Here is a 22,997-nt window from a genome sequence, read left to right on the forward strand (position 1 = left end):
AAATTAACATGGAAAGTGCATTGAATTAGATCTGGATTTTGTGCAATTCTGGTTGAAAATGATTTGTGTCTTCCACAAGTTTTAAGAAGGTATCTAAGTAGGTAACAAGCACAAGGAAGCGGCACTGTAAAGGGGCATCAGGAACTGAACGACACTTCCCTAACACTCGTGGGAAACCAGCTGGAGTTACCTCACCGCACAGTTTGTTTTCCTAAAGAGAGAATGTATCACCAGGCCTGGCGGTGTGTGCCTATACACAGCTCTTCAGGAGCCTGGAGCAGGAGCCTCAGATGTCAAGGCTACAAGGTGAGCTCAAGGCCAGCCTGGGAAATTCAGTGAGACCCTGCCTCAAAATGAAAAATAAAAAGAGGGTTGGAGTGTAACTTGATGGAGTTAGAGAGCTTGCTTGGCCTGAACCAGGTCCTCAGTTTACTCCCTGGCACTGAAAAAAACATTAAGCAAGCATGCAAGGAAGGGAGCGAGGGGGAGGAGAGGGGAGGGGAGGGGGGAAACATAAAAATCCATTTGATATTATCTAGATAGAGAAGTGATTTTCTGTCATTATGGACAGTATGACCAATGCTTATTATAGAAAAATTATGTCAAAATATTAACAGGCCATCTAGCTCTGTCAAGATCCCCTAATTACCTACTCAGGAGGAGTATCCAGGCACATGTACAGATCCTGCATCCCAGGCCAAGTTTACAGATCCCACATCCCAGGCACATGTTTACAGAACCTGCATCCCAAACACATGTATAAATCTTCCTGTTCTACAACTGGTCAATCACCAACATCTTTCAGTTTTACCTACACCTACCAAATATTGTTTAGAGTCCTTTCCATACTAGCTCTAGACTGGTTCAAGGACTCCTTTTCCTTTAATTCCTAAAACACTTATTGGTTCTGTTCCCATAGTCCTTCTCCTAATCACCCACTGTGGTGGTTTGAATGAGAATGGCCCCTACAGGCTCCTATACTTGGTCACCAGGGAGTGGGGCTGTTTGAAAGGATTAGGAGGTGTGCCCTTGTTGTGTCACTGAAGGTGGGCTCTGATGTTTCAAAAGCCCATGCCAGCCCTCTCCCCCACAACCCCCAGATCAAGATCTAGTTCTCAGCTCCTGCTCCAGCACCAGGTGTGATGATGCTCCCACCAGGTGTGATGCTCCCACCAGGTGTGATGCTCCCACCATGACGATACTAGACTAAAGCTCTGAAACTGTAAGCTAGCCCCAATTAAATATATCCTTTATAAGAATTGCCAGGTCATGGTGTCTCTTCACAGCAATGGAACAGTGACTAAGGCACCCCCTTCCAGCTTCCCAAGGATCCACTTAATGTGGCGGGGGGGGGGGGGCACCTGTGACTGCTCCAAGTGCTGCTGTGTCGCTGGTTCAAGTCGATAAGCATTAGGTTTCCTTCAACACCCCTTTCACGGTACATTCCAGCAAGACTCAACTGCATGGAGTTCCTTGAACAAGCATGCATTTCTTTGTACTATGCTGAATAGGCCAAATTAGGACGTCATTGTGCCTGTCTGCCAGACTACATTAAAATAACCCACATCTTCTCTTTCAACTGAAGCTGCAGAGAACAGGGCTTCTTGTTAGAAGCCACATCACCAACCACGTGTCCTTCATCCCACATGTACATATCAAGGCCTACTGTTCCCGAAGGGTCTAGGAAGCAGCAGAAGGAATCAGTTCTCAGTCCTAGAGATGTCAGTTTGTGGGGCGTTCTAGCAGGTTTCCCACTGAAAAAGCACTCACAGTCTAGGACTCATGAAAATTCTTTTAAATTTGTGCAAATGAAAGAGTCTTCATAAACCACTGTCTGAGGAGCCTGTCTGGAACACTGCTCTGACTCATTTTTCCTTTAAACAGCAAGCATGGCAGTGACTGAGGCAGCTGCAGCAGTGGCCTGGGCTGCCCCAGTTATGGGTCCTGTGGTCTTCGGGAAAGTATAGCTCTTCTTACTAGTAGAAACCTTTTTATATACTCAGAGATAAAGTTATACCCAAGTAATCCAAATTAAATTAAGGACATAATTTGGTTAGATGTTTACAAAGTTATAGAAGATTAAAGATGACTAGAGATACCTGGCCCCTGCTGCCGCACAGAGCATCCCTCGACACTCTTCTCAGAATCAAGCCACAGCCACACGTGCAGCTGGCCTGATGCCCCCAATACTAACCCCCCATGGCCTTGTCTGCCTGTCCCTGCTCACATGCCTTTTCTCCTATGCATAGAAATTGAGGCATTCCCACACACTCTGAGCCACAGGAGGCCTCTCTTTCCTCATGTCCTATACCCTTTGAGCCTTACAATATGGCCTCACAGAATGTAAGTGCTCGGAGGAGGGGCCAGGGCTGGTGTCCCTAGCACCAGACACAAAGTCACAACAAATACGTGTTAACTGAGTACTAGTGAAATTCTAACTGAAAACTTACTCAGGAGAATTTAAAATGGATTATATTAATAGAAAACGAACTTTGTCCAAAGGCACAACTGGTCACATTTCACCTCTGATGAATATCTGTAGTATCCAGGATTGGAATTCTGAGTGCCAGGGTGCAGGGTAGTGTACCCTCGACCAGACCTGCAGTCCAGGACGGTGTCACCTGCTCTGACACAGGTGACATCGACTCACCTGAGCTCGGCTGAGTTAGCTCCCACAACTGCTGTACCCTTGTCCTGTTTACAGGCTCCAGCTTAGGGAAAGGGCCACCATCTCAGGCCACCTGCTGTATTCAGTTCCAGGAAGGACCTCAGGAGTGTGCCATGACAACTCCAAAGGATACAGAGCAGAATGCTCCTGCGGACATCCTGTCTGCAGTTTATGGCCCTTGAAGATATCTAGATAATCCTGCTGAGCAGTCCAGATAATCCTGTTCACCTGGTTGTGGTTCCCCTCCAAAAGTCTAACCCAATGGTTTCAAATGTGGTTTTGTCCAAGGTCTAGATCAATAGTTTAAAAAATCACCTTGCCCCATATCCTCTCTACCCAACCCCAAGTTACCAATTCCCGACTTGTGGTTTTCCCTATAAAAACCCTCTAACCTGGGCTCGCGGCTGCGGCCACATTTCCTTCCATCTGCCATTCGGTGGCCCAGGTTGAACCTGAATAAAATCACCCTTATGTGCTTGCATCGAAACCGGCTCCTTGGTGTCTAGGGGTTTCGAGAAATGGGTACAACAGTCCTCATCAACCACTTGCCTTTTAGACGAGTTTGACACAGAGGAAGGAAAAACCTTCAGAAGATTTTTAACCATTTAGTGTTATTTTTGGTTTGGCACATGGACAGCTCTACAGCTGACAGGCTTTCTTCAGGGGAAATAAAAATAAAGAGAACAGAGCGTCAGACCACATTCTTAAGTTTTTCACTTGCTCTTGGTAAGTAAAATTTTAACACATGGTCTTTGGAAATTAAAACTGAGTTCCCTCTGAATGCTAAAGACCTACTTAGTCACTGTTGTTAGCATGCAGACCGTCCTTGGGGACCCGCCCAGCACCCTGACAAAGCACCCTCCCCCTTCTCCCTCTCACCACGGGGTAGTGCACACCTCCTCCCTTCCTTTTCTTTCTCTTCTTCTCCTCTCCTCAGACCCTGCCCATTTTCTGTTTCTAACCCCCTCCCTTAATAAAGCTGTCGGCACGGGGCCGTGTCTGCACGGTGTGACTTTCCACCGTTGCCCTGGTCCATGCCCTGTGTCTGCATTGCATGTCTCCCTCACCTGCTGTGGGGCACCTTGGCTCCACCCACCAAGGCCTCTCTCCTGCCTGCTGGCAGTCCGAGACACACTAGGACCCCTGGAACCTTCAACACGCACTTCATCCAACAGTGGTATAATTGGTAAGGCCCCTCTTCGGGCCATTTTCCATGAGTTAAGAGTCGTCTTGTCTTGACTGGGGTTTCTCACCTCTCTGCCCCATTCATAAGTCTGGGTACCAGGCAACCTCGTGTCTCTCTGGCCCAGCACTCTTTGGTCCCTGTTCTCTGACGAAACACTGCAGCAGCCTGTGCCATCTCATCTCTCGGACTCAGCTTCCTTGGGCCCCTGCTCTGTTTAACGAATCGCTCAGCAGTTTGAGCCCTAATCATTCTGCATCACCGTGGACATTAAGTCTACCGCCAAACCTCTACGCTTAATACCCTATTCAACGGCTTCTCAACTTATCTGCCTTCACAGACTTGGTCCCATATCCCTTATCTTTGCAACTTCCACCAGTGATCCAGTAGATCCCATCCCTTCCTCCCTCCCTCCCTTCCACCTGCTGCTGGCACCACCACACCCCCCAACCTATCCACGGCTTGGTCTGTCTTGTTCTTCTGTTGTGTCTCTGTCTGCTCCCCCACTCTCGGGGCTGGCAGAATTGGAAGACCTGGAAGACTGCTCTGCTTTCAGTCTGCAGGGCCAGCTGCTTCTCTATGTCCCAACTCCTCCTTCCTCCTGGGGCCACCGCTGATTTGCGTTCTCACTCCCCGCTGCTGCCGCCGCCATCGCCACCTCCTGTACGTTCTCGCTCAGGTACAAGAAGAGTGAAAGTTTCCCAGGAAGTTTTGTCCATTCTGTTAAAAAAGTCTATTTCATATGTATGTATGGAAATGTGTGACTGAGATGGCCACATGAATGTGTTTCTGACTGATTTTTGAATGCTTGATTTTATATGTCCCATATATGCTCTATTTGTCTTGTTTAAAAAACAAAACAAAACCCCATGTGACCACATGGGCGGGCACCATCTTGACTGAGGTCAAAGACAGACAGGTCAGGTCACCACCATATTTGATGAGGTCAGAACACATTGGCAGGTGCCATTTTGACTAAGGTTAAAAGGAGTCATAGGACTCCACCACCATCTTTAGTAAGGATGACTGCGTAAATTGGATAGATTTCTATATGATAGTTCATCTCTTGCCTCTTCTCTCTCACTTAATTCTGTTGCATGTGGTGTGCTTGTTTAGTGGCACACCCTGACAGGGCCCACTTATCCACATCATACCAGGACCTCACTCCCTGCTCTTTTCTGCCTGAAACAAATCTGCTTTCTCGTTTACCAGCGGCTCTACCTTCCAAATGTCTCTTGGATACAGACAAGGTTAAAATTGCCCTATGCTGGCTCCAGGGTTGGGTTATGGCTCTTCCCTCACTAGACCCAGGCATGCTCATTTAAAAGTCTCCTCTATGTCACTCTGTCAGTCTGAGCCCCTGGCACAGTGACAGGAAGAAGAAAAACACAACAGCCCAGATATTAAACTTTGGAATTGTTTGCACTATTAGAGCTTGGTGTTTTCTCCCTCTTAAAAGAAGCGGGTACTTTAGTTTTGATATTACAGGAAGATATTTGAGAGATTTTAAACCTTTTCTTAAGAACAGTTTTTAAGATATTTAAATTTATAAGGCTATGGCCAACTTGTCAACTCATTTTTATATAAAAATCAAGCCTGACTTTTCTAAAGCTACTAGGTCTCTTGATTAAAAAATGTTCTAAGATATAAAAGTCTATGCAAGATTTGAGGGTCTCAAAAATGATTTAAGATATAAATACCAGTTACAAAAATATAAATAGATGATTTAAATGCTTCAGATTAACTTTCCCAATTATATAATTTATATTAAGATTTCAAAAGTTCAGAGTTTAACATTAACAGAATTCTGGTACTGTTTGAGTCACAAGCTCAAGACTTTAGATTTTCTTTGGCTGTCTTCTAAATATAAACTTATAGGTATGAGTCTACTGCTCTTCTACATCCATTAACTGCTTTTTCTATTATCTGAATTCTAATACTGATTGCTAATACTAATATATCTAAAACTTTTATATCCTTTTGTAAAATAAAAATTCATATAAAGTTCAGAGGATCAAAAGAAGTCATAAAACTTGGATCTACTTAACAGAGGTCAAAAGGACTCCAGATAAGTACAGCCTGAGTTTTCCCCACCTGCTTATTCCTGAAGATGGTATTTTTCTCTCTCTTTGTCTTGGAACTCCTCCCCTTCCCAATTACTAAAACTATGAGCCTGAAAGTTCCAAATAAGTTCATAAATTTTAACTTCTGTTCCTACTTTGAACTTGTCTCAACAGGTTTCCATTTGACTGGCAAACATATCCAAGCATTGGTTGCTGACTGCAACCCACTCCAAACAACGATGGCTCTGGACTTGCTAAAGGCTAATATGTACCAGCCTTGCCAATGTGACTGTTCCTTGTCTCTACAGCTGGGTCAGATAACCACATGCTTCTGACAAATACCCCATCGCCTAAATTCCTTCCTTCCCTTTGACTAGCCTTTCAGCCTTCCCGGGCCCGGATCATCTATACCCCATTTCAGCTTGAAGTGGCTATAAAAGAGAGTATATCGTCCCTGCCCCCAAAACAGGCTAAAAAGGCTAAGTCAAAGTGAAACTCCCTGGCATAGGGGCTAAATGTCTACCTGTAATGCCCATTGACATACTAGGAAACTGGGCCCAGAGCTGTCAATTGATAGATTTATTAACTAAAATGGTTCTGCAATAAGATAAGACACGACTTTCTTTATGCAAAACTCAAGAGGTATTATATGGCCTTAAGAAATTATTATTTCTATATAAATCATTCAGGATTATAATCTGGCTGTACTTGAAGATCAGAACTACAGGGCCTTAAAAATGACAGTAGATGCAGATATTGCTGCCCTAGAAAAACCTGTTTCACATTTAGAGGAATTGCTCTCCTCTCTAGCTGAAATAGTTCTCCAAGATGGAAGGGGCCTTCCCCTAAAATTTGTTCAATTGGTCCCCCTGGTTATCATTCCTTCAACAAGGGGGGCCTATGCAAGGCCTTAGGATAGCAATGCTGTTTTTATGTTAACTACTTAGGGGTCATTAGAAACTCCATGGCCCTGATAAAAAAGTGGATCCATGACAGAGAAAGGCAGAAGCAACAAGGAAACCACCCTGGTGTCTGGTGTCTGCTTTAGCCAGCCCCATAATGATCTTGCTTCTTTTGAACCTTTTTCACAGAGGTAGCCTAGGACCATCTGCATGTCAGATGTTTGCACTGAGATTCACAATAACGACAAAACTGCAGTTGTGAAATAACAACAAGCCTCAAATATTTTGGACTGGTATGGACTTTTTGTATGATAATAGAAGTGTAAAGCTATATTTGATTCAAGTCTGGTTTAGAATATACTCTATGTAATAATAGAAATTGAAAGTTATAAAAGTGTATTCAGATTAACAAAAGCTAACTTAAAGATTTGCACCTATGTCTTTGCCAAGTTTTCAACACCAAGCTTCTAGAGAATTTAAATAAACGATGGCATAGGTTTGATAAATAAGGTATCTAAGAAACAAGATATGTATTCTATAATGGAGTTTCTGGTCCCTTGAGAGGACCCTTTTCTCAGAGGTGGGCCACACCCCGACTCACAAGCCCCTTTGCTCCTGTTCTCATTTGGCCCTGGATCTTCCCCTGTCACTCTTCTTTGCCTTCTCAGGAGACAGTGAGTCCTAGTCTCATGAAAGCAGATAACATATTGGAGCCGTAGGGAACACAAGTTGATAGTCAGTCATTCATACCTGATAGACAGTCCTCAAATGCTCAGAGATCTGAAGAATATGGCATTTAAAATGTTTAATTAAAAAGCTTTTCATGATAGAGACACATGGTAGCTCCTGGAAGCACCTTTATTTCCTCCAAAGAAGATGGATGGGCACAGAAGAACCTCCACCCAGAACTTGCTCCAGAGTGGCAGCACCATCCAGTGAGCAAAAACTGCCTTCCACCTCAACTACTGCCTTTTGCCTCGACTGCTGCCAGGGCCTTCTTCAGACCATGGACAACAGGACTCTGGGGACCCATTGCCTCACTTTTGCCTAGACAAGGAAGGCTGGTCCTCCCCACAAGTTCCTACCCCACAACTGTCGGATCTTCTGAGGCCTAGCAGGCCTAGAACTGGCAACCGAAGACTGATGTTGCTGCCCCGAGACCTCTGCCCTCAGTGACCATGGAGGACCCTGGGGTGGCTGTCTAGGTAGCCAGCAGGTCAGTCTCTGTCACTTTCAATCACTAACTCAGGTAAACTTTGTCCTTCTCAGATCTCTGGTGCCATTTGATGACCAGGCTTTGTCAGTTCAACAGCAGCAACCAAGGCTCCAGCTGCTGCCCAGTTCTCTGTGAAATTCACGGCCTCACTCTCCTAGAGCTGATACTAAGTCTAGACACAGCTCACTTTGCAATGACTGCCCCCAATGGTCAACCACCTGTATCTCCTGGTGAATTAGATAAAAAGAAGGCGCTTCAAGGTTTGTTTATGTGAAGATGGAAAGCTGTCTCACTTATGCTCATTACTTATCTGTCTCAGATCTATGGTGTTTGATGACCAGGGTATTAATGGATCTTTGACAATTAACAGCTCTCTCCCTCAACCCCAACCCCAAGGCTACAAGCACCTTGGTAGATCATTAGTAAGTTTCCTATTAAAAGTACAGACAGGTGTGCCTCATTCACAGATGTCATGATACAGGATAAGCTGGCTTCAGATATAATTTTAGAGGTTCAGAGTTTTAACACTGGTAAATGCAGTTTTGATAACCTGATAGAGCACTGACTACAGATAGTCTTGGTGTCCTTAAACTTCTGTGGACTTTACTGGTCCCAGCTTTTAGAGACAGGCTAGCATTGGAGAGGATAGGGAAGCCTCCCTCCTCCTCCTTCACTCACTCAACCACTTCCATTCAGTAAATTTCCCCTGGTTAGAGATTGGGCTGAAACCAGGCCCTAAAAAATGTTTATACCTTTTAACACAAAGCCATAGTTTTTGCTATGACATCATGATGTAAATCTATTCCAGTTGTTTTACAGACGCTTGCCAGTTTCTGCACAAATCCACCTCTCCTGCCAGACTTGTGCCAAGGCCAGACCTTCAAAGACCCTCCAGATACACCACTCACCGTTGCACCAACCAAAGACACCAACCGGGCAAATGCTGACCGGTTAACTTCAACCACGTCGTCACTCATGAAAAGTTCTGTTACCTCTTCCCTCTGACTGACACCTTTACAGGCTGGATGCCCTCCCTACTCCAGGGGACAGCAGAAGTGACGGCTCCTGTACTCCTGGAACACATCACCCCTCGATTGCCCGAGCTCCTGGACCGTCACTGCTGGTACCACCTCTCCAGACTCTAGGGCGTGTCTGCACTTGTGTCTCACTCATCCACTCTTGCTCTTCTGTACAACCAGGGCACCTTTTCTCCATCCCATTCTTCCTATCAGTTATCACTCTCTCCATGGCTAGCCCCACTCGTGAGGCCTGCCTTCTCAGCTCCCTCAAGGAACAGATGCCTGAGGACTCCACGATGACAGCTGACTGAATGCTCCTTCACTCACACCTCCCGCTGTTCGTGACCCCAACTCCCAACTCCCCCCCCCCCACACACACACACTTTGCCCTAAAATCAGGAGGAAGCAGTGTTGAGAATCTGGTGCCTTCATCCCCCCTTGCTATCCATAACTCACCTTTTTATAATAATCAAATAGGGAGGAATGTTAGCATGCAGGCCCACCGCTTGGGGACCCGCCCAGCGTCCTGATGTCATCTTACATAAAATCCCCTTTAAGAGGGAACTCCTCCCCTTCTCTCTCTCCCTTCCTCTCTCACCACCTCCTCCCTTCCTTTTCTTTCCTTTTTTCTTCCTCTTCTCCTCTCTTCAGACCCTGCCTGTTTTCTCTTTCTTCCACTCTCCCACTCTTAATAAAACTTTCCATGTGTGTGCCGTGTCTGCATGGTGTGAGTTATTTTCTGCTGTGCCCCCCGGGTTGCTGCCCACCATGTCTGTATGGCATGTCTCCCTCACCCACTGTGGGGCACCTGCCAAGCCCTCTCTCCCCCTGTTTTACAAAAACTGTACTGTGCCTTCACTTAGCAGACCTTTCCTGGCATGTGGAGAGAAGAGAGGACAGAAGGGAGGGAAGGGCAGGGAGGGGGAGGGAGGGGAGCAGGGAGGAGAAGAGAGGACAGGAGAGCAGGAGGGAGAGGAGGGGAGAAGAGGGAAGAGCCAGAAGGGAGTAAAAGAATGTGGTGCTGGGGGATTCTTTATCATGGGGAGCCTGTCTAGACCACCTCAGATCGGATCAGCTGCCGAGGAAGACGGAGCCTCCGGACAGGTCAGGGAACCCAACCATTCCTTGTAGATCTGGTGGAAGTAAAAAGACACCAGAGTTTCTCTGTGTTCATTATTGTATCTGTTACAATCCAAGGAAACAAACAACCACTGAGTATTCAAAACTAAGGAAACGGGCTAGAGAGATGGCTTAGTGGTTAAGAGTTCTCTTTCAGAGGACCCAGGATCAGTTCCTACATGGCAGTCCACAAACAGCCCTGGGAGATCCAGTGCCCTCTTCTGGCTTCCGTGGGCACCAGGCATCTACGTGGTGGACAGATGTATATACAGACAAATATCCATACACAAAAAATAAAATTTAAAAACCAGAGGAGAGTTAATGTTAACAGAGAACTCGATGAGTAGATGGTACAGACACTGAGAAGATAAGTAAGTGGGTAGGTGTTACAACCAGACACTAAGAGCCATGGAAGCCATCACTCATGGTCCTGTGCTGGGACAAGGGGAAGAAATGGTGTTATTGGAGCTCAGAGGTCTAGGTAATCCAGGGAACTGAGACCATAGCAGGAATGTTCTGAAGGAATTAGAGCATACAGGACACACAGGTGATGGCAATGTGAAGGAGGAGGAGGAAACCCTGGCCTTCCCCTCATGGTCCTCCTAGTCACTCTCAAGTGTCTCACTATGAGCAACTCAACTGGACTCTAGCTTACTTGAGGTCAGCCACTCTGCAGAAAAGCAAGAGAAGGCAGAAGCATAGGTCTGTGTGCAAACAACTGCATGATGAGGAAGCAGAATGTCTGTGGGGTTGTCTGGGACAGTGGCCCTGAGACAGCTTCACAGGGTCACCATGCTCTAGCAGGATCCAGAGGAGCCCTGAGAAGTGGTCCTGGAGCTGAGGTGAAACAGACATTGGAGATCTGCCCAGACATCAATTCCTGCATGCACGGAAGACACCGCTGAGAAGGAAGACCAAACAGGAACTGTACCACAAGGAACCGCTCCACCCCCCCACCCTGCACCACAAGGAACGGCTCCACACACACCCTGCACCACAAGGAACCGCTCCACACACACCCTGCACCACAAGGAACCGCTCCACACACCCCCTGCATGTGACACTCCAGAGAAGGAGGAGACCGGCCTACAGAGTGAAGGTCGGACCTAGGTGCGCTCCTAAGAAAGGAACCCAGACCAAGGGCGGGCAAGTTCTCCATCTAAAGCAGCTGGCTGAAGGCTGAGGAAGGATGTCCGCGGTGCAGTGAGAAACAGATCACACTAATGATGTCCTGGGGCTGGAGATGTGTGAAGTTCCAGAGCTTGCTTCCAAATGCAGGGCTTCTCAGAGAAGGTCTCCACAGGTGACACTTGGCTTTGGTCTTTAAATAAGGATTTAGCAAGCAGCTGGGGGTGGAGCCCTCCGGGCTGCTGCCTTTCTCTCCCACGACATCAAATTTTGAAAGGAATTCCTGCTTAGTATACCGTATACCGGTAAGGTCTTTGGGAACGTGCCCATCTCTCAGCAGCTTCCTCCATGGGTGAGGAAACGAGGCAGGGCTGGGGTGGCAGGATGGCCTTGTCTTTGAAGAGTAGCATCAACTGCATTTGGGAAATCCAAGTCTCGCCGGGGCCCTTCCTAGACTTCAGTTTCCATCTCAAAGCTCTACAGCACTTTATAGGGTGTGAAGTTCCCAGGGAAGTGTTATACTCCGCCATCTAGAGTATATTATTGCCACACAACCAAACATCTACGGTAAAAACCAATTTCAGACTGCTTGGTCTGCCGTGCCTTTCCTCAAAATACTAGACTTTGCTAATTTTTTAAACAAAGAAACATGACAATTTACAAATAACATCGTTTATTACTATTCTAGGGACAATATTCCTAAATTTTCTACTTGTAATCTAATAACTTAAGAAAGGAAAATATTGTTCTCTCCATTTTCTTGCATACCAGAAAATGATATTACAAAAAAAGAAGACTATTTAAAATATGTGTATATCTATATATATATATATGATATATATATCATTATATTTTTTATTTACCTCATTTGAGATGAGTGTTCCAGAAAGATCTACTGATACCAAGGATAGCATACCGGAAATACATTCAATTGCCAGGTCAGTCAAATGTTCACAGTTTCGCAAACTCAAATAGTGTAAATTAGGGCAGCTGAAAGAAAAGGCCATGGAGGTTAACCTCAGCTCTCAGACACTCAGCAATGCCAGTTCTTCCAATAAAAACTGGGGGAACAGGTGGTGCAGAAAAAAGGATTTGCCTTTCCAGCCTAAATGGAAGCCAGAAAACAGGCCGGCTGTTTTGTCTGGTTGATCCAGGGTCTTATTCTATGCCTTAAGCTGGCCTGGAACTCCTTACGTGGTTCTAGGCTGGCCTGGAACTCATAGCAGTGCTCTCCTCACCCTCTGAAGTACTGGGATTTCAGGGTGTGAGTCACCACATCTGGCTAATATTTTGGCATTATAAAGTTGGGGGGACGGAAGGTAGATTAATGTGATGCTTTCTTTAATTTCGTTTCACACAGTAATTTATAACAATGCAAGAAAAGCATTTATCACAGTCAAGTGTGATAAGTCAAGAGCTCAGTCAAGGCTGAGCTCTACACTTGTCTCTCAGGGGTTGCAACAAGGGCTGAGCCTCCCTTAGTGAAGGGAAGGCCATCGCCAAGTCAGGAGGGTCAAGATTACATCAATCAGCCAGAATAGCCCTCAGGAAACCTGGAGCAAGGTTTATACTAGGGATAGTATCCTTGGAAAGTGCACAGAAGTCACACTATCTACATATCCATCTCTCCATTCAGAAACAAGCCTAGGTAACAATAAGAGGAAGCAGTAATGTGATTAGGTTAGTTCAGTCTAATGACTCAATTCTTGAGGGCTATTCCAGCTTCTGGGTGTGCCTAAGGTGATGAAAAGGGCGTGGGCTCTTGGCTTTTAGGTCTATCGCTGATGACTCCTATTACAGCCAATGTTCTAATGCAGAGTGCCCCTTTGTCCTACCGCTCTGACAGTCTAACAATGGAGGCGTCGCCCAGGAGGGAGCAGTTAGTCAAATTGAGCTCTCTTATCCTCACACTTGCAGGACCATCAAGAAATTGCCTCAGGCCAATATCACTAATCCTGTAGAAAAGAAAGAAGCATCACATATGATCTGATTTACAAACATGCGGGCTGGTGGTAACATCAGTTTTTACATCAAATATATTCCCAAGTAGGAAATATCTACATACTGGTATTTTGTCAAATTAAAAAAATGATTGCATAGTTCATAATATAACAAAAAATGGATAGATGATAGTAATAGGAGGGATATTCACAACATGTTATTTGTGTTCATTTGTTTAATTAGGTGGCATGACTATTAATAACATAGATGTTCTCTTTCTTCCAGTTTAAAATGTATGAAGGCTAAGAAATCCCTGTCAGGATATGCAAAAAGCTAAGGCCAAATTTTAGAACAGGAAGAAGCAAGACTCAAGATCCCAAATAGATTTCCTTTGTGTTCAAGGTCACCTAGGCTGGACTGCAAACACAAGAGGTGACCTATGGAACTCTAGACCAGAGAAAACTTGCATCTGGAAGGAGACCTTGACCTCAGCTTGTCCTCGTTAGAAGCACCTTCAGGGCCAGTACCATCTCCCCATGGTGTTACTCCTGCATTAACTTAGGAAGCAGTGGACTCATCATCCTCTATCTTCCAATGTGGATTTTATTTCTAATTCCACTTGAAGACCACCAGTTCCATTCTTAGAAAGCCTTTCAGCCAGTGAAACAGGACAGGGGATTGTATCAGCTCATGCCACAGAAGAACATTCACACACAGCCAGTCTACAGGAGGGTGTGCAAACAGGAAGAGTACTGAGAGCAATCCAAGATGGCTGCACTCTCCCTCTGTGCCCACCATTTGGTCAGATTTGCAAAGAGCAGAGCAGAAAAGGTAAAAGGCGATTGCCTGTCTGCTGTAATGAAATGCTGTGCGCCAATCAGCTTCTGAGAAGGAGGGTGTATTTGACTTACAGTTTACGGTGACAGTCCATCATTGAAGGAGGTCAAGATAGGAACTCAAAGTAGATAGTCACTTCACATCCAGTCAAAAGCAGAGAAAGCTGAGGGTTACCCAAGGCACCCGAGCTGCCTGCTGGGTATCTTGCTCTCAACTAGGTTTCCATCTCATACTACTCAAGGCCTGTGCTAGTTTCCTTTCAGTTGCTGTGAGAAAGCACTAACCAAAACCAACTTGGGGAGGAAAGCATTTATTTACCACATCTTACAGCTTAGAGATTAGCCATCACAGGACCCCCAAATCAGGGCATGGTATTGCCCACATTCAGGGTGGGTCTTTCCATGTCAACTAACAAGGCATCCCCTATATACACACAGAGAAGGCCAACGTGACATAGACACTTCCTTAATTGAAACTCCTTTCAGGTGATTCTAGGTTGTGACAAAGTTGACATTAAAAACTACCATAACATAGTGTTCCAACAACTGGACTAGTTTAGTGAATCCCATGATGCATCTCACCCAGCCACATACCTGGGCTGCTGTACCAGCAGCTAGGAATGCAGTCCAGAGGCTGGAGGGGTGGGGAATGAGGCATGATGAAGCAGAGGGTCCAAACCCAATCAACTTGGTGAACATCAGACTGGAGTGAGTAATGTTTTCATTAACAAGAAAAGAAAATATAGCACCCAACGTGTAAGACAGAGAAATATATCTCTGGAAAAGATTTGTACACGGAAGCAGAAAAACAGCACTGTGGGCAAGAAAATAGGAGTGAGAGTTTGCAAGGAAGAACTTGAAGCAGGGGACAGTTTAGTAACCTGAGACTCTCTTTAGCTTGAATTAGCCTAGCTCCTTTACCCGCACGTATGTGCACACATATCTCCCTGCACACAATGTACCTAGCAACCCCAGACCCCACCCACACTGAGCTATTTGTGCACCTCTCTCTGAAAAACAATGTAAGTTGCTTTTCCAACAACAACAATCAAACCTAGACAGTTTCCATTCAAATAGATTTCCATTCAAACAGAAACCCAGAATGAAAAATAGGCAGAGCTACCTCAACAGGTTTTGGGAGTATATGCAATAAGGCAGAATTGTGTTTTCAATGAACTTTTAGGGAAAATCCTCTGCTTACTATTTTGGGTCTATGCATAATTGGGCGTACATATGATTAAAATCAGATGCATTATGAGAAATGACATGTGCGGTGGAAAAATGATTATATAATTATCAGTCAAAATAGAAAACTTACTTACACAGTAAGACTTGGACCCCTGCCTTTCCTAATCCCCTCATTAACATTGTGGAGAGAACCTGGCTCCTTGATAATCTATGTTTCTTGAACACTGAGTTGACACACCCTGAATGATTTCTTACCTTACACAATTGGTCAAGTTCAATACGGTCAATTGCTTCAAAACTGACATTGACTTAAGGCTGCTGTCTGTTAGTGCCTTGCAGTCCACCATGTAAATGTGATTGATACCAGGATAATTCTTGTCTATATATTTGAAGCATGCATCAGTAATCCTTTTGTTTCCTGTTGAAAAGAAGAAAATACAAGTCCTATATTTAAATGTCTAGGGAATAAAATTTAAAAATAAGGTTAAATTTAATATCACAGACCTTCAAATCGGATCTTTTTGAGGTTACAGGAAGAAAGAGCTTTGAAAGCACAATCAGAGAGGTGTGGCGAGCCAATGAAAACCACCGTTGAAATACGGGGACACTTCTCAACCAATACCTTTGGGAAAGGAAGAAATGGAGACAGGCTAACTACTACAGAGAACCAACAGTGAGGGGATACTGTCATTTCCCCCTCAAGATCTTCAGAAACAGACATACTACTACATTTTCCTAATTTTGAGACAAAAAGGACTGTTTTCATATTTTATGAAATCCATGTGCTCATGTTTCATTAATGCAGAGAAATGAAAATTAAATCATGTTACAAGAGCATGGGAACACACGAGGAAATGAAATACTGAAGAAGTCAATTGGCAGTTTGACATGGGGGAATCAGATTTAAGTCAAGCAGAGATGGGTCTGGGTCATAACTAACGGGGAAAATTACAATTGTGCTTTAGCTATAACATCATTAAGTAATTTAAGCATTCAAATGTTTTTGTTTGTTTGTTTGTTTTTTAATAGGCATTGGTGTTTATCCTGCATGCATGCCTATGTGAGGGTGTCGAGTCCCCTGGAACTGGAGTTATAGACAGTTGTGAGCTGCCATGTAGGTGCTGGGAATAAGCCCAGGTCATCTGGAAGAGCAGCCAGTGCTTTTAACCACTGAACCATATCTATAGCCTGTCAAATGTTTTTTAAGGTGCATGCATGTGTGTATGTGTAAATATTTAAGTGATTTTCTAGCTATTAATCAATTCAAATAGAAAGTCAATTCCCATTTCTCCACAGCCCAGGCCATTAGAATACATACTCATATAAACCAAGGGAAAGGCTCTTTCTCACTACCTACTTTTACACAGTTGTCTGTAAGGGTTGGCATGTCATTGATGGTCAGGTGCATGATTCCTGTGCAGCTGCTCGCAATGTTCCTGAAGCCTTGCACTGAGATCTGAATCACAGAGGAGAAAATCATTGGAAAATTTATTAGCTGGGCCACGCATGAAATGCAAGGAAGTGATTACCAAGGGTGGCCATGAAATTTTTGCATGCTTTAAAGCTAAAACCATGTGCTGGTGAGATAGCTCAGTGAGGGAGGGTGCTGTTGGCAGCCAGACAACCTGGATTCAATCCCCAAAGCTCACATGCTAGAAGATAGAACTGACCCCAGCATGCTGTGTTCTGACCCCTCAAGCTCCATGTAGCCCATGCACTGAGGCATATTTGCACACACACACCCCAAACAAGTAAACAAATAAATGTAATTTTCAAATAAATAAAATAAAATTGAGATCATAAAATAGGACTGACACAAGATGGAAGAATCCAGTTCTGAATTTTTGTCATTAGATGATGTCTTAATGAAGTAAAAACTCATATAATATAAACATTAACCATTTAAATAACTATTCAATATTTTATAGTCATCACCTGCATCAAGTTTCAAAACAACTTCATAAGTCAAATGAGCAACCAGGTGCCTGCTCACCATACCTGCCCCTCAGCCCTGAGCATCACTCATATGTGTTCTGCCTCTTTGGACCAACTTATGTGGAATATTTAATACAAATGCAGCTACACAGTGTGAAGCCTTTTATACCTATCCTTTTCACTTAGCATTTTGTTTATCCACTGTGTTAGCCAGGTTCTCTAGAGGAACAGAACTAATACACACACACACACACACACACACACACACACACACACACACACACACACACACTTAACATTACATATATATCCAATTCCCAAATAACCTCACTGAGACTTATTCTTAATTATAAATGATTGGCCTATAGCTTAGGCTTGTCTCCAACCAGCTCTTAGAACTTAAATAAATCCATTTCTATTAATCTTTGTGCTTCCCTGAGGCTCATTTACCTCATCTATGAACTTCCCATGTTGCTTCTTCTGCATCTGGCTTGCAACTCCTCAGACTCCACCCATCTTCTCCCCAGCATTGTCTGCCCCCAAAATCCTACCTAGCCATCTGTCAATCAGCTTTTTATTAACAACAAATCTAATCTCCTTTGTTCAGCTTTTCTTTTATTTTTTTAACCATTACCAATACAACTTGCAACCAACTACCCTAGCCAATAACAAATATCCATAACCCATTGAAAGAACAAAAAAACCACCCACCCTACCTCTTAGGAATGTGGGTGTTGTGTTCTTAAATTTACTTCCTGCTGTCTGAGGGCAAAAGCCTCTTTAGGAGATACTGAAAAGAAAATTTTGGGTTAATTGTCAAGTCCTGGGAGAGGCAGCTGCATCCTTTGTTGTCCAGTCTCTGCCTAATGGGAAAATGCAGGGCTTGTCTCATGTCCTGGCTATAGCAGTCTGTGAGGCCGGACCATCTCAGCTAGCCATCCTGGAATTGTCCTGAGCAGCTTGTAGTCCAAAGCCAATCTTTGGGTGGGGTTGTCAGCTTAGTGGCATTGTCATAGTCCATGTGCAATCATCACTGTGGGATCCCATCATCTTTTTGGGGACTTCAGAGACACCATTAGGTCAGATTATTGCTTTTCTTGGTAATTTTTTCAGGGTAGTTCTCCCTTCTTTGAATGTTTTTCTATCCAAGGGTCTTTAAATTCTTTAAGATGGTTATTTTTATTTTCTTGGAATGACAAAAACAAAATCCTGCCCCAACCCTAGCTTTGGGGAGATTCCAAATCTAATCTTTATCAATTTTGATTTATGGTTTCTCTTGATTTTTTTGTTCTCTCTTCTATTTTTATTCTATCATCCAGAGCAGTCTCGTTTCTTACAATAGGCATTAGGTTCTTTAATTGCTCTAGGAAGGAATTTCTTCCACAATGACAGGAAAGGACTGAATGGAATTTGACAAGGGGGCCTGTACGAGGCCCCCCAGGGCATTTCCTGATGGCAAAGGCAAGGGATTACCTTGTTAATCTACGTTTGTTAGTCCAGTGCCCGCCTTTGTCACCTTCTGCATAATCCAGAAGGGAGGGGCATTTTGTTGGGATTATGTTTTGAAAAAACATTGTTTCTAGGAACGCCCTGTTTACAGTCCCTTTTTAGGTGACCTTGTTTACCACATTTGAAACATTTGACATTATGGTTTTTCTTCAAACCTCTGGTAACCACCTCTCCTATCTAAGCATCATCATGATCATGAGATTCAATATTGATTATATCTTGGATCCATTCCTCCAAGGGTGCTGATCTTGCCTTTTATGACCTAAGTACCCTTCTGCATTGTATGTTCGCATTTTCAAAAGTCAGAGATTCAATTATATTTGTCTAGCTTCTGAATTTGGTGTCATTCTATTTACTGCTGAAGTCAATTTTGTAAGAAATCAGTGAAGGTTTCTTTTGGGCCCTGTATAACTTCAGTAAATGACTCAGTTTTCTTTCCCGCTTCTTAAATTCTGTCCCAAGCATTCAAGGATGCTGTTCAGCATAAAGCAAGAGTGTGGTTATCATATAAAGATTGTTTTTGTATATCAGCATAATCTCCCTCTCCAAGAAGATGATCTTAGGAAATTTCCATACCTCTATCCCTACTCCATTGTTCAATGGTCTTAACCTCATTCTCCCAACAGGTCCTCCATTGTAACTGGGGACCAAGACAGCTGTAACCAAATTCCTCCAGTCTTGAGGGATAATTCTATTACAAGTTGACCATGAGTTTAACATGTGCTTCACAAAACGTGAGTGCATGCCATATGAGACTATCACTTCCTTGAATTTCCTCAAATCTAGCATTTGTACAGGAGTCCATTCAGCTCTTACACGGTCTTGGGGGATAACTATCATTTGGTAGTTCCTATAAGATTACTGGATAGATTAAGGTTGGCTATTTGAAAGCCTCAGGTTGTTTCTCTGTAACCTTATAAATGCAATGCTGTGATTGGTTCTCCTTTGAATTCCTCTGTCTGGGTCTGAATATCTCTATGATCTGTTTTGACAAGTTTTTCTAGAATTTTTATCTTGGTGCTCATATTAGCCAACTTTTTAAATGATAAAACAGAAATGACCAAACAAATACTATGTAAATTGATGTTACATAAATCCCATTAACATTAATTATCCTCTTATTTAATTGTTCCATTTAGAGACCATCTAATGTGTTATCAGAGACCAAACTCCCTCCATTATATTGTTTCCCATTTTTTTAAATGTGGGAAATAAACTCTATTTTAACTAATTCCTCCCTTTAAGAAATCCCAGTTGACTCACCCAGTCTGCTGACAGTGACAGTTCAAATGACTGTGTGACAGCAGCCGGGGGAGGGGACCCAGAGAAAGCCACAGCCCACTAGGAGAGCAAAGAAGAGAGAGCCAGCTGTCTGCACAGGGGAACATGGGAAATGGCTAACTCCTGTGGCTTTTGGAGCCCAATAGTCTATGGAGTTTGCTGCAGAGAAGCTGCAACAAAAATTTAGCTGGTAGGCTAGGAACTCCAGTCCAGGCGGGGTAGAGACTCCAGCTGCATGCAGCTCCAGCCTGAGCCAGGGGCTGCAAAGCTACAGGCAAGCAGCTTTTTCATGAATTTGTGCCACACGTTGGGTGCCAGATGTTGCATGAATCCTAAATGATCTTATAATAAAAACCTGGAGCCAGATTATCAGGGTGAAAGCAGAAAGATCAGAGAAGCAGAGCAAGCCACAGTCACTGCCTCTTACAGCACCAATTCCTCAGCCTAAAAGAGAGTAAGTTCCTCTCTCCTTCTGTCTCATATTCCTTTCTCTGCCCAGCCATATCATTTCCTGTCTTAACTTTCCTAGTCCTGAGATTAAAGATGTGTGATCCCAAGTGCTAGGATTAAAGGTGTGTGCTACCACTGCCTGATCTCTGTGGATAACTCTGTTGCTGGCTCTGTCCTCTGAAAATGACTTCAGGTTATGTTAAGCCACCAGCCACAGGAATATGAGGTAGGAATTCAGCTGATATTGGCAAAGCTATTACCTGGAAAAAATTATGGGCTTTTCCAGAGGAAAACCAAGACTTAGGGAGTCTTGGTGATATTGGCTTTTAAAGGGATTAGCTGTATCCTGCAATGAATTTCTTGTGTGCTATTGGAGTTTCCCCCATTTAACTTTTCCTTCAGGAACAATGTGATTGATCATTAATTGGGTGCAACTCTACTTATACATTAGGGGTAACTGGATAAATTTTGCCATCTGAATTTATTCTTTATTAGCTTACATCTGGCCAGGGTCATTCTCCGGACAAAAGTATTTCAACAAATACACCTTTTTTACCCAAGGACAAACTGCACATAGATAAACATTAGCTCATCTTATTTACAGATAAGAGAAAATAACCATTAAATCCTCAGTTTCTTACCTTCTTCCCAGTTTATTTGCACAAGACTTTTTAGCATTCCCTAATTGATCTTAGCCTTTAGTTGACCTTACCAGAGAACCCCCCTTTAGTCACTCCCCCTTTTGGGTTGTAACTGGAAGCTGAAAATACTGCTTTATGTGTAGCTCCTTATCACCTCTCACTGGGACCCTGAAGCTTCAAGCCTTGAATTGCTTTGCCAAAGAATTACAGCTTGTGTATATATACTGGTTCTCTGAGAGCACTGGAGAGAATCGATTTAGAAGAACAAAGATGAGGACAAAGATGGAAAGAACTAGGTAGACATGAGAGAACAGCAGAAGGGACTGAGAGCAGGAGGGACTGAGAGAAGCTAAGAATGAGAACAGAAAAGAAGCTGTGAAGATAGAATTGATTTAGAAGAATAAAGTAAATGAACTAAAGAACTCAGTGTTCTTAGATTCATTTTATAATTAGAATCCTCAGCTGGTTGTTAGGATCTTCCATGGACCCTGGGAGAGAACAATAAAAGCAGGACCTTTATTGTTTTCAGTAATGTTAAGATGTTTTGATAATAGCTTTGAAGTGAAAAAAACCTTAGAAGACAATCTAAAGTTCACAAGGACACATAGCTGAGTGATAGATTCATTAAGGTTAGGGAGCAAAAACAAAGCAGCCCAATTGTTACTAGGGGTTGTACCTTCCTTTCTAGGATTGGTTACTGATCAAAGATGATGATTAATTCCTTGACCCACTTCTGCCCTCAACTTCCTGATATAAAAAATTGTTGATGAGTGGGTATGCACCCTAAAGATTTAAATGACTGTTATATATATATAATGTTTTATAATATATATATATATATATATATATATATATATATATATATATATAATGTTTAGGAGTGTGATTCTTTCAAGATTCCTTATAAGGTTACCTTTCAAGATAAATAATAAAGTGGTTGATTCCTTCTTTGTAACCAAAATATGCAGCCTACCAGTAAAAGAACTGGTTGATAAAAATACCCTGCTTGCTCACACTCTGTTAATCTGTAACAAGTTACTTAGATGTGAATGCATGTAGATTCTTGGGATGACTTTGTTCAATCATGTAAGGGAAATGGGAAACATGTTTTTTTTTAACCTGTATTCATTATAATCATTCACTTGAAAAATAGAATGTAACCACATTGTAATTTTTATATTACTTGAAAGATTCTACTGGAGCATATAAGCTGTAAGGGAAAAAAAATAAAGTTAGTTAGAAGTAAAACATCAAGAATAAGAGTCAGAAGAAAAACATCAAGAAAGAGAGAAGGAAAATCCAGCAAAGATGTAGAGAAAAAATAAGAATACAGAAGAATAAAGAAAAAGTCAGAAGAAAACCACCAAGAGAGAGTGTGTCTTTTCCCTCATTCCCTCAGATAAAAAAGTCTTCGTACATTGACTCTGTGGATCCCCACTGAGCTCTGTGCTGCTGGAGGCTTGTGCTCATGGCAGCAGCACTGAGGCAATGCTGCTTTGATAGAGATGTAGCCTCTGCTCAGCTGCTCAACCCATGAAAGGGGAACAGAGAACAAGTCTGTGTGTCTTCGGGGTTCTGGGAACTTGGCCCCTTTGCTGGGCCCTGGGATCACCCAGACACCAGGATTAGCCATTGTCCCCATAACACATAACAGAATCCTGTATAGGATAAGGAGGTCAGCCCACACATCACACACACACACACACACACACACACACACACACACACACTCACACTCACACAGATACACACACATATTTTTAAATAAAAATACATCTTTAAAAAATCAGTTGGCTGTGAACATATGGACTCGAGGATCCTCAGTTTTATTGGCTTACATCTGTCTATTTTTATGCTAATACCACACTCTTGGTAGCTTTATAGCATGGTTTACTTTTCAACTGTTATAATTCTATAT

General features: G+C 43.3%; 1 protein-coding gene across 13 annotated transcripts in view; it reads right to left on the reverse strand.

Annotated features, from left to right (window-relative positions):
- Positions 1–22,997, reverse strand: part of Fbxl13 (F-box and leucine rich repeat protein 13) — a 214,800-nt gene that overhangs the window by 33,533 nt on the left and 158,270 nt on the right. For 11 of the 13 annotated variants that reach the window (XR_013049550.1, XM_076565963.1, XM_076565961.1 and 8 more), the window contains 5 exons: positions 16,621–16,719; positions 15,768–15,885; positions 15,519–15,681; positions 13,134–13,253; positions 12,162–12,288 (listed from right to left, as the gene is read on the reverse strand). Coding sequence is in view for 12 of the 13 variants with exons in the window: in XM_076565963.1 (XP_076422078.1) it covers positions 12,162–12,288; positions 13,134–13,253; positions 15,519–15,681; positions 15,768–15,885; positions 16,621–16,719 (627 nt within the window). In the remaining variant the exon portion in view is untranslated. The remainder of the gene's footprint in view (positions 1–12,161; positions 12,289–13,133; positions 13,254–15,518; positions 15,682–15,767; positions 15,886–16,620; positions 16,720–22,997) is intronic. The other 2 variants (XM_076565962.1, XM_042272906.2) reach the window with 1 other exon arrangement.

Source organism: Peromyscus maniculatus, chromosome 3, assembly GCF_049852395.1.
Source record: "Peromyscus maniculatus bairdii isolate BWxNUB_F1_BW_parent chromosome 3, HU_Pman_BW_mat_3.1, whole genome shotgun sequence".
Lineage (NCBI taxonomy): Eukaryota > Metazoa > Chordata > Mammalia > Rodentia > Cricetidae > Peromyscus > Peromyscus maniculatus.